The sequence below is a fragment of the Hylobates moloch genome, unplaced genomic scaffold (genome assembly GCF_009828535.3).
Source record: "Hylobates moloch isolate HMO894 unplaced genomic scaffold, HMol_V3 SCAFFOLD_11, whole genome shotgun sequence".
Taxonomy (NCBI): Eukaryota; Metazoa; Chordata; class Mammalia; order Primates; family Hylobatidae; genus Hylobates; species Hylobates moloch.
Genome location: NW_026652286.1, coordinates 24,905,079 through 24,923,692, shown reverse-complemented (window position 1 = coordinate 24,923,692; position 18,614 = coordinate 24,905,079). Strand labels below are relative to the sequence as shown.

At 37.2% G+C, this 18,614-nt stretch overlaps 1 protein-coding gene across 3 annotated transcripts in view; it reads left to right on the top strand.

The window, feature by feature from the left end:
* Positions 1-16,736, top strand: part of GAS2 (growth arrest specific 2) — a 162,543-nt gene extending 145,807 nt beyond the window's left edge. For 2 of the 3 annotated variants that reach the window (XM_032166398.2, XM_032166396.1), the window contains one exon: positions 15,529-16,736. In XM_032166398.2, the coding sequence (XP_032022289.1) occupies positions 15,529-15,747 (219 nt within the window). In that variant the 3' untranslated portion in view covers positions 15,748-16,736. The remainder of the gene's footprint in view (positions 1-15,528) is intronic. The other variant, XM_032166397.2, reaches the window with a different exon arrangement.
* Positions 16,737-18,614: the final 1,878 nt, after the last annotated feature.

The window sequence follows — 18,614 nt, the reverse complement described above, 5'->3', positions numbered from 1 at the left end:
TAATTTGTTTTCCAGCTTCTAAAAATGTATTGCTCTTTCTTCTCTATCATTTTATCCTCTCAACTTCCCTTATCCTTTGACTTTGTAACATTATTCTTTCCCTTTCATTTGAGTAGGGTTTTTAAAGGAAGGAGGCTCATATTTTCAAATATTTTACCAATAGAAAGAACTGAATGTATTTAGTAATACTTATTTTTCCATTTTAATATCAATATACTAAAGATACATTAAAACTAGTAGCAAAGTCATAGTTTTTCAGAGTATCTAGGTTACTAACTCTTTTGTTGCCTTTTAAGACTCAAGGGGACATCAGTTTGGAAACCATTGTTGTGTATCATCATCATGCAGTGTTAAACTTTGGCTCTCCCAGTGCTTGCTTATTCTAGCCTGTTTGTTGGATTTTGGTATGAGTGTTTAGAAGAGATAATGGAATTCAGATTGAATCAGGCAAATGTGGCCCTGTCTGCTTAGTAGAAGGAATGGTTTTTCTTTGCTCCATGGAGCCCAGCTTCCCTTCCTAAATAGATTATTATATCTGTGGAGTGGATAAATTCTAACTTCACTCCGGTATAGACCAGCTACAAATCCTTCCTCTAACACCAACATTTTCTATCTCATTGCTTTCACTATGCTGACTGTTCTATAAAATATTTATTATGACTTTGTCTTCTCTGTCTGAAATGGTGCCATACACTGGTAATTAGATGGAGACTAAGCCTTCTTAATTTCATTTGGTGCAGGGCTGGGAAAATGGAGACCTTACATAACAAGGAGATGAGGACTGACCGGCAGTTGGCGTTAAGTGCTCCTACACATATTTCCAAGCAGATGCAAATGGAACTTTTCACCAGTCCATCATCATATGTCACTTGCTTGCTGCTTTTCCCATGTTTGCTTCTAGAAAGAGGCTACTGAAAGTCATTTGTCTCTACAATGAGCCTACTTTATGAAACTGAATTCCCTCCCCCACCAGAGGGAAACAATTACAGCAGGCCAGGAACTTTTTTCTGTTCAGTTCCAATAGTCAGAATATTTCTGACCCAAGGCCCTGTCCATGTTGGGAGATTGGTTCTCAACATCTAGGACACTATAGTAGTTCACCCTTCAAATAAAGGATTGAGGATTACATTCACCCTAATGTATGATTTATCACTGGAGACAATGTCTCACAACCGGGCATCAGAAGACTAGTGCACTGTGTGTCCTTGAGCTACCCACTTAACCACTATTTGTCTATCCAGATAATGGTAACAGTAATACTTGCCTACTGAGCCACTGGGTAATTGTGATAACAAACTTAAATAGGAGGAAGTACTATCAGGATTTTAATAAGATTTCATTTTTGAATGTGAGCTCAAGGGCTAAGCACGCTGGCTGCAGCTAACTTTCAGCATTTTTGTATGGCTAAAACAATGAGGTTCAGATTCATAAATTGTTCCAAGCATGTAAAGCACCTTCTTTATTGTGGTTTTGGGGTTCATTCCCAGTTGGGCAATATGGTCATCAGCAAGGACTTCATAAAATGGCAATATGTATCCCTAAAGAAAAGAGGTGTTGCCCATGGAAAGACCTATAAAAACTCAGGTGACTGTAACCCTTGGCAAAGTCACTTTAGGATGTATTTTTGAGTGGTAATGAGTATTATCTGAATCCTAGGAGATTTTCAAATCTGAACTTTGTTGCTTCTTAGCTAGGTGACCTTGGGCAATTCACTTAACCTTGTCGAGCCACTGTTTTCTCATTTTTAAATATGGATATAATGCAAACCACTTAGAGTTGCTCCAAGGATTAAATGAAATAAAACCTGTAAGAACCTTATCATTATCAGTCGCAGCAGCAGCAGCAGCACATTATTATTTAAAAATAACAATAGCAGGCTATTATTGAGTCTACACCATGTTTCAGGCACTGTTTCTACTTGCTTACACATGTTAATATCTGTGTGTGAACAACTATGGGAGGAAGGAATTACTATAGTCATTATTTTGCAGATGAGAAACTGAGAGACAGATTAAATAAATTTATTCTGATCATACAGCAAGTTGGCAGCCTGATAAAGGAAAAACAAATAGGAGCTTCTGCTCTGTTTACTGTTATTTATCTCTCTGAAGTTTTATCTAAGAAAAGGGTATAATAAGCTAAAGGACTATTGGGAAGTTAAAATGAGATAGTAAATAAGATAATAAATAAGAAAAAAATGCTTGTAAACAGTAAAACGGTAATTCCAGAAGCTTGTTTATTTGGGCTGTGATTAACTATTTGTAATCGCACATAACTAGAGAAGTTGAAATGAATTTCCCACCTTTGGCAAGGACGTCTTTAAGTGTCATTTGTTGTTAGTAGTGCCTCAGTTTGCCCTGCTAACAGGTGATCTTATCAGTTATCTTGAAAATGCTAGAAACAAGCTTTCAACATGGCAAACTATCCATGGAACACCTGCTGTCTCACTCCTCCATGTGTCAAGGTACCTCAGGGAGATAGCTGAATTCCCAATCGCCCAATTTTGTGCATATGCCATTTCAGAATAATATTAGACAATGACAGAGTCTGTTGTCCTATAAATTAATTAAACATTCTTCCTCTGGAGAGCAGATGACTGCATTCTAAAAACAATATTTTCTCTCGAGTTATGATGGCTTGTAAAAACACACAGTGAATGGAGTTGACAAGAAGGTGTTGGGAAGCATATGATATCCCAGGGGGCTGAACAGATCTAAATTTATGTGGGTTGTCTCTACTAGGCAGTTGGTGTCAGATACCATTGCCTCTTAAAAGGATGACTTCAGTGAAGAGCAGTTAACAGATTGTGCAGAAACATGAGCCTCTGTGGTCCATTAAGTGGGGAATCGTTTAATGAGACCCAGAGTAGCACTGAGGGAACTATGGCACTTAAGCATTAAAAGACGGAAAAGGAAGGGGTGAAAATTTTATGAAGCAATTTATTACTCCTGTAAACCATGTATTTTAAAAAATGCATTCCAGGTATAATAAGAATTTGTGAATGATGATCATGAAGAGAATAATGTACTTAATTCACTATGGATTCCATCATGACACTTGTTTCTTCTCTTTTTGCTTCCCTTTTCCCCATTTCTTCTTCTTCTATTTCTCTCTTGATTCCCAATACAATCTCCCACTTTCTTATGCAATTCCTGTTATAGCTTCAATTTTTGACCCAAACCTATCTTTCTCTCAAAGAAATTCTCTAAGCAAAAATTGGTCTGAATTATCATTCACACACAGATTTTTTTCAGACTCCTCTTTCTAAATAAGGGCACAAACCATTTTACCTTCCCCATTCTCCTATCTTTTCATAAATAAGCAATGCAGATATAATTTATAAAGGTAGTGTTGCTTGGAATGGGGCATTAGTAAGTATTAGTTTTGTTCATCCAGTCGTTTAAGATGCATTTATTCATTTAATATTCATCTAATAGGCATTGTGTGCCTGGCACTGTGCTAGGCCCCCAGGGTATGAAATTTAGCAAGGAATAACCTTGCCTGCCACTCAACAAATATTTGTTGAATGATTAAAGGAAGGGATTCACTTTAATTCACCTAGTGAATGGGGAACAATTCTCTGCATGTATAAAGGCAGGAAACTTCCTTGGGATTTTAAGGAGTTCACAATATCTATGGAGTGAGTAATTTGTTGAGTGGGCCTGGGCTCAGAAGGTAGGACTACATACAGTATAGTACAGTTGTGCCGTGCACATCCTGAACAGTCATACATGATAACTCTGGCATAGTGAGAAAGAATATGGGAAAAGAAAATAGTAGCTGGGTCATAAAGTGCTTTGTGAGCCAGGTTACTTATTCTTATGGAGGGATGGGGGTAGAAGGAAAAAAGAAGGTATCAGAATTGCTGTCAAATTTTCCATATTATGTATGCTTCTGACTACCATGGGGATGCTAATATCCTCCCCTTACCCCCACTGCTTTCCCAGGATCTTCACCGCATTGCTAATTTACTGTGAGTCATATTTCTCAGGTGAGCTGTAGCTAAGAATGTCTGAGAAACACTAGACAATGGAGAGCCACTCACAGGTTTTTAAGAAGGTGGTAGCATGTTCAGATTTTCCTGTGAGGAAGATTACTGTGGCTCTGGAGTAGACGGTGGATTAGTGAAGAGTGAGAGATGAAGGGACATCCTGCTGAAAAGCATTCACGTCCTCAAGGCCTAATGACATCTGTGTTCAGAGCACTTGACAGATACTCCTGCTGCCCTCAGTTTTCAGGGCCACCAGCGCAATATTGGAGACAGAATGAAACAGATTTGTCACTGTCATCCTGAGAGGGTGATGACACCTGACGCATTTCATACGAATTATGATTTCAAACAGACAGGGACATTCAAGTAGATCTATGCTGGGGAATTAAATGAAGCTATAAAATATAAACATGAAACTTTTAATTTAAAATTCTCATCTAAAAGACATTTCCTGTTGGGTAGTTTTTATTTTTGTTAGTGGTTTTACTTGTTTGTTGTTTATGTAATATAGCTAAGATGTATACAGCTTGGTTATCTTAAAAAACAAGTACGTTACCAATAATGCATATTTTTTTCTGGCTCTCCTATGTGGCCATTACTTTTTCATTTAGTAAAACATGTGATTTTCTGTGATCTACATGAATGTAGGCTTTACCTTTTCAATGAAAAGTGAGTTGATATATTTCTGTTTCTAAACACAAATGTTCCCAAGAAAAAGGAAAAGACATTCTTCTTTTTTTATTGCTTTAAGTTCTTAACTTCATATAATGTGATTCCAGCCTGTCTCGCTAAACTACATAATTAAGAGAGAGGGGAAAAAAAACTCCTTTTTGAAATCCTGTTATCACATATCATAGGAGCCAGAGCACTAGACCCCTTGATACTGCAGTGACCTCCCCAAGACCCATAAGAAGCTGCTGACTGATCATTTCTACAACTTACGAAATTTTCATTGTGTTCTAAGTTAACATGGGAAAGTTAACTTATTTCATTTCAACTTATTTTTCCCCTTTGGATTAAGTATCTGGATGAGCTAAGAAACTTGATTGGGGTGGGGGCATGGGATAGTTGTTTTTTTTTTTTATTTAATGTTAGGAAAATTAAAAGGTCTCAATAATGTGTATTCAATTCAGTAAAACATAGATAGTGACTTACCTGACATGATGTAATAAATCACTGCTGTATCAATATATTAAATGATACCCCCACCATTAAATATTGCATTCATTATTAGGAAAATAATTTTTGAAATAACACAGCTAGCTCCTTAATTCTAAGGTCATATGCTAGATTGGGAATAAAGATGTGGTTTCTAGCCTGGCTCTGGTGAACCACCTATGTGACCTTCTTTCAGACTGTGCATCTGTGAAACATTGCCAGTGACCTCAATGTTTCTTTTTATCCTCTTAATTTCAACAGGGCATATTTGTAGATTACTTGGCACATAGTAAGCACTCTACTATTGTATGACTCTGTGTCATCCAAGGAAACACTTTCCCTCTTACTGTCACATATGAAGAGGTTTTCTAATTAAAACACATAATTAAGCATCACAGTAAGACAAAGTCATGAAACAAAATGCTCTTGATTAAGAATGGGAGTGTTCCTTCTCATTACTGAGAGAAAATATAAAAAAAAGCAAAAAGACAACTTTGAGGCATAGTGATTCTTTCCTCTCAACAAGGAATCCGTGTCATTAATAGAAACAAAGAAATGATTTACAGTGTTTGCAGCAGCCTGATTATGCTTATAGAACTTCATTAGGGCCACTGGGATAAAAGCTGAGATAATTTCCAACCATGATTCTGAGCAAACTATCGCAAGGACAGAAAACCAAATACTGCATGTTCTCACTCACAGGTGGGAATTGAACAATGAGAATACTTGGACACAGGGTGGGGAACATCACACACGGGGGCCTGTTGTGGGGTGAGGGAGGGATAGCATTAGGAGATAGACCTAATGTAAAAGAGGAGTTAATGGGTGCAGCACACCAACATGGCATGTGTATACATATGTAACAAACCTGCAGGTTGTGCACATGTACCCTAGAACTTAAAGTATTAAAAAAAAAAAAAGCTGAGCTAAGATTTTGGTCACTGTCTTCCCCCCACCCCCTTCAGAACTGAGAAATGTTGCTTAAGTCAGTAATGGATCGCCTTGACTTTGCTATGATCAGAGACACAGTAAGGAATGAAACCAATTGTTAAAAATGATGACAGCCATAATAAAACCTAACATGCAAAAACTACTGCTTTGCAACATATAGTGTTGGAGACTATTTGTAGCAACTCTTTTATTTCTTATCAACAACAAAAATAAAGAAAAATAACAAACACCAACATAGGACTAAATATTTGATATTCAATGTAATCATGTACTCTATAACAATGTTTCAGTCAATAAGAATGGTTCTATAAGATTTTAATACAGATTTTTACTGTACTTTTTCTATGTTTGGATATCTTCAGATATACAAATACTTACCATGAGTTATAATTGTCTGTGTATTCAGTACAGTAATTTGCTGTATGGGTTTGCAGCCTGGAAGCAACAGGCTATCCTATGTAGCTTAGGTGTGTAGTAGGCTGTGCCATCTAGTTCTGTGTAAGTACACTCTATGATGTTCACACAAGGGTGAAATTGCCTAACACACATTTCTCAGAATGTGTTCTCATTGTTATGTGTTGCACAACCATCCTCAATTGACATATGCATTGATGCTACTGGTCAAGAGCTGCTACCTTTTGGAATGAAGAACACACAAAGTTCAACTCTGTGAAGCGTTAAAATAAAAAAAACAGTGAGATATACACTGGACAGAAATCAAAGCCCCTTCTTACATATGCCAACAGATAACTAGTGTATTCCACTGATCTTCTTGATAGTTACATTCACACTTAGTGTCTTCACTTCTAACTTGCTCATCACGGTACAACCTACAGTACACTTTGCTTCTGCCCCCTACCTCTTAACTGACTGCATGGAGAAAGGGAGCCAGATGGCTTCCTCACTAGACACGTTTACTTCTGAAATAATTAGGGCTACTTGAGGATAATCTTCTGAAATTAAATTTAATGTTTATTTAAGATTTATTAGGACATAAGCCTATGAATCATTTTAAATGAGCACAGTTAATCTGCTTACACTACTTACTACTTCTGATATTAGTGATGTCTTGTATGTGCTGAATTATCACAGGTAAGTAACTAAGCATGGGTGACAACCAAAATCTAGCACTTTGCAGAATATGCAGGTATGGTTTAATGGAATGAAGGATTCTTGTCCCATTTCTGCTACTGATTTGCTGTGTGATCCTGCCTAAGTTGCTTAACTTCTCAGAGCATCACTATTCCTATCTATAAAAGGAGTAATACTGATAATGACATTATAGATTAGATAAAGTGAGTACAACCTGTGGAAGTATCAAATGAAAAGAAGTATTATATGATAACAGTATTGACCCTGTTCTGAGCTGGCATACATGAGATTCCAAAAATGAAGACTACATCATCCCTCTCTTCAGAGAGCTCACATATTCTGAAAAGGGACATACAGGTAAATCAGCAATTGCAATATTGTGGGATGCATGTAACAGTGAAATCATGTGTGAACTAAACAGTACACAGCAAGGAAGGGTTCACTTATCTGAGGAAGGAGATGACCATGGAAGATTTTCCATATTCTGAAAAGGGACATACAGGTAAATCAGCAATTGCAATATTGTGAGATGCATGTAATAGTGAAATCACATGGAAACTAAACAGTACACAGCAAGGAAGGATTCACTTATCTGGGGAAGGAGATGACCATGGAAGATTTTCTAGTTGGGGGTGATGTTTTGAACATCAGGGAAGAAGCAAGGGCTAGAGTTATAATTTGGGAAACAAAAGTAGGTGGTAGTGAAAACCATAAGGTTACAAATAGACAGTGGTTAGAGTCAGGAAATCAGTAGACAAAGGACAGAATATGTTGGAATGGCAAAACTTAACAATGTAGAAGAAATGTAACCTATCAAGGAGGCAGAGAAAGAACAATGAGATAGGTAGCAGGCAATTCAGGAGACAGACTTGTCACAGGTATTCAAGAAGTGGGGAGTTTCAAGGAAGGAGTGGTCAATATCATTAGATACCTTGCTTGACAAAGTTATCATGAAAAGTAAAGTTTAAGGACCATATATTGTATTTGATACATTAGAAGCCATCTGGCTCCCTTTCTCCGTGCAGTCAGTTAAGAGGTAGGGGGCAGAAGCAAAGTGTACTGTAGGTTGTACCGTGATGAGCAAGTTAGAAGTGAAGACACTAAGTGTGAATGTAACTATCAAGAAAGTCAGATGTAAGGAGAAAGTATGAGAATAAGAGTGGAAATTAATGAGAGTTAGAACATAGTGGGAGGAATTGAACTTGGACAGGAGAACTTCTGAGATAAGAAAGGTAAAGTAAATGATAAATACAGATTCAGGTATATTGGCCAGTAGAGGTGTCAAGAGAGGATGCATGCTTGATAAAGGTGAAGTCATTGGTAGGCTGATGGAGGGTGGGGACAAGTAGTGTGTTTGAGAATAATAGATAAAGATGGGAAATGGAGCTGATCAAAACTAAAAGGATCAATTAATTGCAATTGGCCTAATGTCACTAATCTGTGAGATGGAAGAGTTCTTGGATGAAGTACATAATCTTCCTTCTAAACCAGCTCAGCATCTGTGCTGGAAAAGTTCATTGTAATGCAAGCATTCTAGGGAAAGGGAGGGAAGAGTTTGAATAATAATAGCAGGCGGATTTGCTTTTAGGTTAAACAGTGGGGGTTTGGTTTATGGAGATGGAGGTGAGTGTTCAATTTTTTTTTAGATGGGTCACATACCAGAAAAGCATGGAATTTTAATCTCTATAATCAGAGCTATAAATCTCTATGGCAGTAATATCTTTTTTAAAAAAGAATTTATATATGGGTCCTCTTCTATTTATGTATGTATTTGTTTAAACTGACAGATAAAATTATATGTATTCATCATATACAACATAAAGTTTTAAAGTACATATACATTTTGGAATCACTAAATAGAGCTGATTAACAAATGTATTACCTACATAATTATCATTTGTGTGGCAAGAACTCTTAACATCCACTCTTTTTGCACTTTTTTAATTAAGGAAGAATACAATATATCATTCTTAACTATAGTCACCATGCAGTGCAACAAATCTCTTGAACTTATTCCTCCTATCTTACTGTAATTATATATCCTTTCACTAACACCTTCCTGTCACCCTCACCCACCAACCACTTCTGCTTCTAGTAACCACCATTCTTTTCTCTACTTCTATGAGATCAACGTCTTTAGATTCCACATATGAGTGAAATTGTTACAGAAAAGGGGTCTGGATCCAGACACCAAGAGTGGATTCTTGGATAAGTCCACAGAGTGAAGTGAAAGCAAGTATGTTAAGAAAGTAAAGAAATAAAAGAATGGCTACTCCATAAACAGAACATCCCTGAGTGCTGTTGGTTGCCCATTTTCTGATTATTTCTTGATGAAATGCTGAACAAGGGGTAGACTATTCATGCCTCCCCCTTTTGGACCATATAGGGTAACTTCCTGATGTTGCCATGGCATCTGTATACTGTCATGGCACTGGTGGGAGTGTCCAGTGAGGATGACCAGAGGTCACTCTCGTCGCCAGCTTGGTTTTGGTGGGTTTTGGCTGGCTTCTTTACTGCAACCTGTTGTGTAAGCAAGGTTTTTATGAGCTGTGTCTTGTGCTGACCTTATCCTATATCTGATCCTATGACTTATCCTGTGAAATATCTCATTCTATGACTTAGAAAGCCTTAACCATCTGGGAATGCAGCCCAGTAGGTCTCAGCCTCATTTTACCAAGCCCCTATTCGAGATGGAGTTGCTCTCATTCACATGCCTCTGACAAAATCACATGGTATTTTTGTCTTTCTGTGCCTGGCTTATTTCATGTAACACAATGTCCTCTGGGTTCATTCTTGTTGTTGCAAACGACAGGATTTTCTTCTGTATTATGGCCGAGTAGTATTCCGTTATGTATATATACCACATTTTCTCTGCCCATTCATCCATTAACGGACGTGTAGGTTGACGCCATATCTTGGCTATTGTGAATAGTGCTGCAGTAAACCTGGGAGTGCAGATATCTCTTTGATATACTGATTTCATTTCATTTGTATATATACCTAGTGGTGGAATTGCTGGATCACATGGTACCTTTGTTTTTAATACTTTGAGGAATCTTTCTGCTGTTTTCCATAATGGCTGTACTAACTTACGTTTCCACCAACAGTGTGTAAAGGTTCGCTTTTCTCCACATTCTTGCCAACACTTGTTATCTTTAGTATGACCCTAATATCTTAATCCCAAGCTTGAAACCTTCAAACAGCTTAGCCACTGGCCTTCTTAGCAAATTATAGGCTACTGATTAGCAAGGTCTAACTGAGACATCAGCAAGAATAACTCAGAATTGAAAATCTGTTTACTAGAATGTATCCCCAGACAGGGCCACCTATTTCATGGAGAGAGGTTGTAAGGTTTGCTGTGGAAACCTCATAATATTGACCTAAAACCCTTCCATCTCCCAAGAGTAGCCAAAATGAGGCATGAGGAAAGGTAATGGATTCCACAATTACTCCTCTTCAATATGAAATCAATATTCTTCTTTGAAGATATAGAAAGTCTTTTCTGTTTTAAGTATTATGGGTAAGTGCATGACTCATGGATGCCTACACCCTTGTCAAATACAGCATCAAGGAAGCGTTCAGTGAAAGGCAATAGTGTATTTATGTATGTTTTCATTTTTTTCAATGTAGCTTAGAAACAGAAAAGCTCAGAAAAAAGAAAAAAATGACTCCTTCAAAGCAAGAGAGAAGCATTTTACAGTTCTGATAAATTTATAAGGACTCAAGCTGCAGAGCACTGACTAGGTCCATAGAGAAGATCAGGAAAAATATAAACTGTTTTTGCAATAATTGGAAAATCCAAACAAACTACTAAGGCTGATACCTAATAGAAATCTTCCAAGAGAAAGAAACCTCTGATATCTGATTTTACTATTAGTAATGTCCCATTTTTAAGGTGTCCATATAAAGCATTGTCTAATGTAAAATGTTTTATAGGAAGTTGCATCTGTTTCTAATAGGAAAACAATTCTCTAATTTTGTAGAACATGTTTTTAAAATGTAGGTATAAGTTGTCTGTTCGTTATTTCATTTAAAAGCCTGGGAGTGGAAGGAGGTCAGCTCATGCCTTTGGAGAAAAACACCTCTCCAGTTATTGCCTACAGAACCACAATCAAAGGGAAATTGTTACCAATACACCAGTGGTTTGGTCTTTGTCCTATTGCTCTCCGCATGGAAAGTCAATCACTAGGCAATGAATGTTGCCAGGAAAGAAGGCTTTTTCAGGTGCTGCAGCCGAGAATGTGAGATCAGTCCCAAATCCATCTCAACTGACTAAAATTAGGGGTTTATATAGCAGAGAAGAAATGTAACTATGTGTGGGAAAACAAGAATTAGGGATGGGTAAGGAGGAGAAGTTGGTTACAAGAAGCAGGTGGTCCCTTAGGCAATCATGATGGGTGAGAGGTCTGGCTCCCATAGTCCAGATGTGATGATCTGGTAAGTTTCAGTTGCTTCACACTGTCTGGGAGGACGGATGATTGATTTTCTGAGAAAAGAACTCAGATAAGACAGTTTTAACTTTCTCAAATTTTAAGACTGGGAGGGTCAATGTCTATGTTTATTCAAAAGAAATCATAAACATCAGTTCTATGGGACACTTAGGCAAGTTTCAAAAGGATGAGATAATCTCATGAAAAAACCTAGATTCGAGTTTCAAAATGAGAAAACAGCAAATATATCCCTCTGCCTCACAATCACACAAAATCAATCAACACAGCTGTATGCCTCCTCCAACTGTAGTTCTTATTAAAGGAATTTTCACATGATGAAGCTAGACTTTGGAGATGGATGTTATTCACAAAAATACAATTATATCCATTAGACTCCTCTTACAAAGGCAGGAAAGTAAACCTAGATACATTGTAAAAGTATTTCCTGCTAATCTTCCCCTATTGACTGTGGTAAGAATATTGGACTGAAACCAACATCTGCAGTAGAAAGGATGTGGAAGAGGAAGTGAGCAGAAATTTAATTCCTGTATTATTCATATTCGGTATGGGACTCTGTTTCATGCTGTATCCACTTTGCAAAGTACTATGGATTCATTAAGAAATTAGCAAACTGAATGTGTGCCTAAATGGCCAGCATACTCCAGGCTGAAAAGTGTTTCTGTCACTGCTTCCTAGAATTGTTTAAAAACTGTTCTGACTGGTGGTTCTTTCTGGTTGAAATGGCCTGCTCACAAACACTGAATTAGACCTGGGCATTTTACCAGGGGCATTGATACCGAGAATGTTTGGAGGCAAGTCTTAAATGTAATTTGCAGAGCTAGGAGGTGCCAGAACTTCAAAATAGGCAAAGTTGCTCTCTCGAACAGTGGTAGAAAGAATCGAAGTGTTATTCTGACACTGGCCTTTGCAGTTTTTGTCCCAGTGACTTCAAGTTTTGGAAGCTGGCAGTAAGACACATGCAGAAACTTGTGGGAATATGAATATGTGGATGAAATTATAAAAGCCCTAGTTTATTTTATTTCTTTAGTAAAAACTGTCATGAGAAAAGGACTAGACTGGAGTCAGGTGCTAAGAATCTGGCTCCAGTCCAACCTGACTCCAGTCAGGTTCTTGTTTTACAGATGCGGATACTGAGAACCAGATCTTTTATTTGATTTGCTTAGGTCCTAAGATCTGGTTCTCAGTATCTACATCTTTAAAACAACATGGTACTGTGACCGAAACACCAGGGGTTAGATCCTCTTGCTTGCTACACAGAAAGCTAATCACTAAGACAATGAGTATTGCCAGGGAAGGACACTTTATTTGGGTGCTGCAACCAAGAAGAACAAATCGGTCTTGAATTCGTTTCACCAATCAGTTAAAATTCAGTGTTTCTATAATGCGGAAGGAATGTAGCTACATGCAGGAAAACAGGAATTTTAGGGAGGGGCAAGGAGTCTGGCATTTAATTGTCTGGTGTCATCTGTTGTTCCTTGCCTAAAGGTCAGTTTGCTGAGGAAGAAACTCAGATAAGACAAATTTAAGTTTCAAGTTTAAGACAGGGACCAAATTAAGATATGATCAATTTCTATATTATTATTATTGTTATTATTATTATTATTATTTGAGTTGGAGTCTCGTTCTGTCACCCAGGCTGGAGTGCAGTGGCATGATCTTGGCTCACTGCAACCTCTGCCTCCCAGGTTCAAGCAATTTTCCTGTCTCAGCCTCCCAAGTAGCTGAGACTACAGGCGCCTGCCACCATGCCCAGCTAATTTTTGTATTTTTTTTTTCAGTAGAGATGGGGTTTCACCATATTGGTCAGGCTGGTCTCAAACTCCTGACCTCAGGTGATCCACCCACCTTGGCCTCTCAAAGTGTTGAGATTACAGGCGTGAGCCACCACGCCTGACCATATTTATTTATTTTTAAAATTAGATATTAGTTCTATTTGACACTTGAGCCAATTTCAGTACCACTGGCAGGGCGAGGAAAGGCAAAGTAGTTACAAGCTAAATCCTCTTTTTATCTGCTTTATATTTCAGGGGTTCTGATTGAGATTTTGTTTAATGAGTATGTTCTGATGCTAAAATAAGTTTGAAGACTTCCAGCTGTAAGATGTGTTCTAAGGTCCTTTTGTTACTGAAATGTCAGAGGTTCTGTCTAGGTCCTGCTGCTCACTGCGTAGAACACCAGTCACTGAAACAATGAGTATTTCCAGGGAAAAAGGCTTTATTCGGGTGCTGCAGCCAAGGAGCTAGGTGATCAGTCTCAAAGCCATCTACCTAAAAGACTAAAATTAAGGTTTTATATAGCAGGGAAGAAATGTAGCCGTGAAAACAGGAATTAGGGAAGGGTAAGGAAGAGGAATTGGTCAACAGGAAGCAGATGGTCTATTAGGCAGTCACAACAGATGAGGGATCTGATGTCTCATTGTCCAGATGCGGTGATCTGGTAAGTTTCAGCTCTTTGATACTATCTGGGAGGCCTGATGGTTGGTTTCCTGAGAAGGGAATTCAAATAAGACAACTGTAATTTTCTCAAATTTTAAGACTGGGAGGGTCAATTTCTATATTTATTCAAAAGAAACCACAAACATCATTTCTATGGGACAGTAGTGCTGGTTTCACTTTCTGTTCTAAAATTCTAATACTCTAAATGAGGATAACCAGTAGAAATACATTTAATTATTATAAGTCAAATAGTTTTAATTACTGTTTCATTAAATTTTTATTAGTTGGTACAATATTTGATTTTGAAAACTGCTTCATGTCAACCACATAAATGAAGTTCTGTGAAAGCCCCAAATACACATGCAGAAATTTTAAATACAGGCATATAGAAAGCAGGTCCAAAACCTTTATCAAAACCTACATGAAAGTGGTAAGAACACAAGTCATCTCCCACTGGCTGGGAGTCAAAAAAAAAAGTCTAGATCTCAAGCTGACGCCGAGTAGGAAGAATTGAAACAGATTTTATAGGCTCTATGATGTCACTTCCCAGACTTTCTCTCACAATCACAACTTCTTCCCAACATTTCAGTGCCCATATGTATCCATAACATTTTGGGCAGGAGAGGGAGTCAGCAGGGTCTTTGATGATTGCGCACCATTACCTCTTAATATTAAATTTTCTGATATTTGCAAGAAGCCGATGACAAATTATTTGGTTTTCCATGTCAAACCTCCATAATATATTTTTACTAGATACAAAGAATCATGCATTCTTCACATTTAAATCAATAACCTTGTTAAGTTGGAGCTCTAGATGGCTCCTTGGTCTAGGAGTAAGTTGTTTGTTTTAAAAGACATATTCTACGATAATTAGGAAGAAAAAGAATAAAGAAAAACATAAATGTTTGCCTATTCAAAAACACCTTGCCTTCAAGGGCTCAGACAATGACTGAGGAAAACTCCAATAATTTTTTAGTGCATTTTCAGTGTTATTTTATATTGAGTATTTGTCTGACTCTTAGCATTATAATTCAATAGCAGGCATTTCCATGGTCCTTAAAATCCTGATTCAGAGGGGAATAACCCACTGGGAAAAATGGAGCACTAAGCTGAGTCAGTAGGCAGGAATCAGAGGCAGTAATAAGAACTGTAATAGAACATCAGATGTCAGAGAAGCCTCCAGACACATTAAACCAAAGAATTATACATAGGTGTTGGTTCCCATAGCACAGCAAAGCTGGGTTCTGGAGATGTTTATCCTTATCACTTCCACAGAAAAAACAGGACTTTTTTCATAGACTATATGCTAACTCAGACATTTTGCACCAAGTAGAAAAACAATGGGTCATGAAATACAAACCAAAACACTAATTTCACTAGAACCAGGGGTTGATTCAAGATACTGTAAGAATTCTCGGAATTTAACACTTTTGATATTTTTTCATTTCAGATGCTGCACAACAAACATGTCATGGTCCGTGTGGGAGGAGGCTGGGAAACTTTTGCAGGGTATTTGTTGAAACACGACCCCTGCCGAATGCTGCAGATCTCCCGTGTGGATGGCAAAACATCCCCTATCCAAAGCAAATCTCCAACTCTAAAGGACATGAATCCAGATAACTACTTGGTGGTCTCTGCCAATTATAAGGCTAAGAAGGAAATTAAGTGAAACAAATTGGTCACAAGGGGACCCTCATAATGGCCTGTATCCACTTCTCCAGTATAGTCAGTTTAGTTCACATGTTCTGAAAACTGTTTTGGAGAAAGATTTAACAGACAGAAAAATGTCATCATGTTGAAAAATGTTCAAAGAGTAGCACTATTTATTTTTAATGCTTCTGTAGAATATGACCTATTAAAAGAAATTCTAAATTCAAATTTAAATTAGCCAAATTTTAGGCAAATTATTATTTCTCAGTATGCAAACACAGTATTTAGAACACAATATTAGAAACAGAATTCTAACTAAAGATAAATAAGGAGAAAACATTTAGGATTTGCAGATAAGTCAACAGAAAGTGCCTGCTTTACATCCATGAGTAAAGCACCCCAGACATTTTTATAATTGCAAGATTTTTATGCTTTTTTTTTTTTTTTTTTTTTACAAAATGATGATTAGTGTGATAATGTGCTACAAAAAATACCCAACAGCGCTAAAAATAAGTACAGAGTATTCACAATAGTAATATGTTACTGGGAAGGCCACTTCAGAAAAGTTTACATTCACTTGAAAGGCTGCCTTAAAGTATATCTCTTATCTATGACCAAATATCTGGGGTACTTTTAGAAGTTTTCAGTACACCCCCTTAGAGAATAGCTTATGAGTTATTTCACACATTCCTGAGCACATGGCTGTGTTTAGAATGATCTAGTGTAATTCATACATGAGCTGACATACGTTGATATTTTGACGAGTAAATTGTACAGTCAAATGTTCATTGATTTCATGTTATTTCAAAGCATTTTCTTATTAAAAATATATCTTTAGTTAATCCTATTTTGCTATGCTTTCTAGTAAAGTAAATTCACTGTAGCTAATGATGTTACAGACTTACGTATACCCTTGTATACCTGGGACAGGGCTGTTTTATACCAATAAACAGCAAAATATTGTCCTTACTCATTCAAGAATTAAAAGGATAAATTTTAAAAATGTTATCTGTCTCTAAATCAATGCCTCATTCTGAAATCAAGTTAATTTTCAAATGGCAACTTTCTCCAAGAGTTATAAGAAGAATCAAATTAGGGCTCCCTGGCACTTCTTCACTTTGGGAGATGAGTGATGGTGGTGTTAGTTTTCCTTAGCAGAGAGTTCAGGTTTTATTATTGGTATTAACGTAAGTGCTGCTCTCAGTATAAAAAGGATAGAAAATTAATTTTTCATGTATTCATTTTTCGACATCAAAAGAACCCACCTTTCTTGCTCCAAAAAGTCAGGAAGGAAGAATGTTTGTCACGTGACAAATTTAGTCAAAATATACATAATGTGTTGAGAAGTTCTTAAACAACATGCATGGCATAATTTTGTAGTGCTGAAAGTGATGATAATCATTTGGGGGAGAGAAAGTCAGTGAAACCTAAAAAAATAAATCGATTAAAAAAAAAACCTGTGAGGTGTTGTAGGAGATAGTCACCTTGGTGCAGTGAATAATTCTAATATATTTTAAAATATAATGTTGAGTGATAAAGATTAAGATCTTTAAATTACCTAATAGCGACACAATTTCTTTGTATAGTTAATGACAATATTTCCATCAACATTTTCTCCTGTGCCTAAATTTGTTCCATAAGCATATTTATATCCTTAATAATATAATTCCACTGCCTGTCTCTAAAACAAAAATTAAAAATAATAGCTTCATTAAAGAATAAGTGTAGCTTAACAAAAGTAATATTAACCTCTTTATCTTTTGCATTAGTAGTTATCTATTGCTGCATTAAATTACCACAAACTTGGTAGCTGAATAAGCATGTTTATTATCTCACATTTCTGCAGTCATTCAACATGGTTTCAATAGGCTAAAATCAGAGTGTCACCAAGGCTGTTTTCCTTTCTGAAGAGTCTAGGAGAGCATCCATTTCCTTTCCTTTTCCATCTTCTAGAGGCCACCTGCATTCCTAAGCTCCATGATTTCCTTCCTCCATCTTCAGAATCAGCAATATAGCATATCTATGACCCATCTTCTTTCTTCACATCTCTTTCTCTCATAGGTTGGAAAGGTTTTCTGCTTTTAACAATCACGTGATTAGCTTGGATCTACCCGGATAATCTATTTAAGGTCACTAACTTGAGCACATCTAAAGAATCCACTTTGCCATGTAACAACATATTCACAGCTTCCAGGGATTAGGACATGAACATATTTGGCGGGGAGGGAAGGACACCCATACCACATCTAAGATGGTCTTTTAAGTGTCACTGAAAACATGGTCACAACTGGCACTGGAGTCTAGCTGCTAGTCAATCAGCACCAACCAGGGATGTGAAAAAAACTGAGACTATATTCAGCCTCTTACTCCTCGACTCCTTATTGAAGACTGGCCAGGACATAGACCAAAGGAGGTTAATGTCACCTTATTCTCAGCTAGTTGTAAGATCCAAAGAAGGACAATGGAGAGATGGGTCCAATAGCCAATGAATAAAGGATTAAAAAGTCTAAACAGTCTTGAAATCTGGTTGCAAACAGAGTGGAAACATCTCAAACCAGAAGTTCAAGTAAATAGTAAAAAGGCCACAGTGAGAAATAATATCAACACATTGAACAGACTAGGCTGATTCTGAAATTAGGTGACTCAGTGCTATCATATTGTGTCTCCTGATGTGGGTGGGGACAGAATAGTGCCTACAGGATACGTGGTAAAAGTGCTTGAATCACAGACATATAAGGAATGATTTCAGGAACGCTGGGACGTGTTCATTTTTTTATTAAGAAATTACTTGGAGGAACTGTTAGCTGTCTTGTCTACAGATTGTTTTGTACTAGCGAAAAGAATAGAAGCAGGGAGAATGAGTAGAAAACTCTGGATCACCAAATG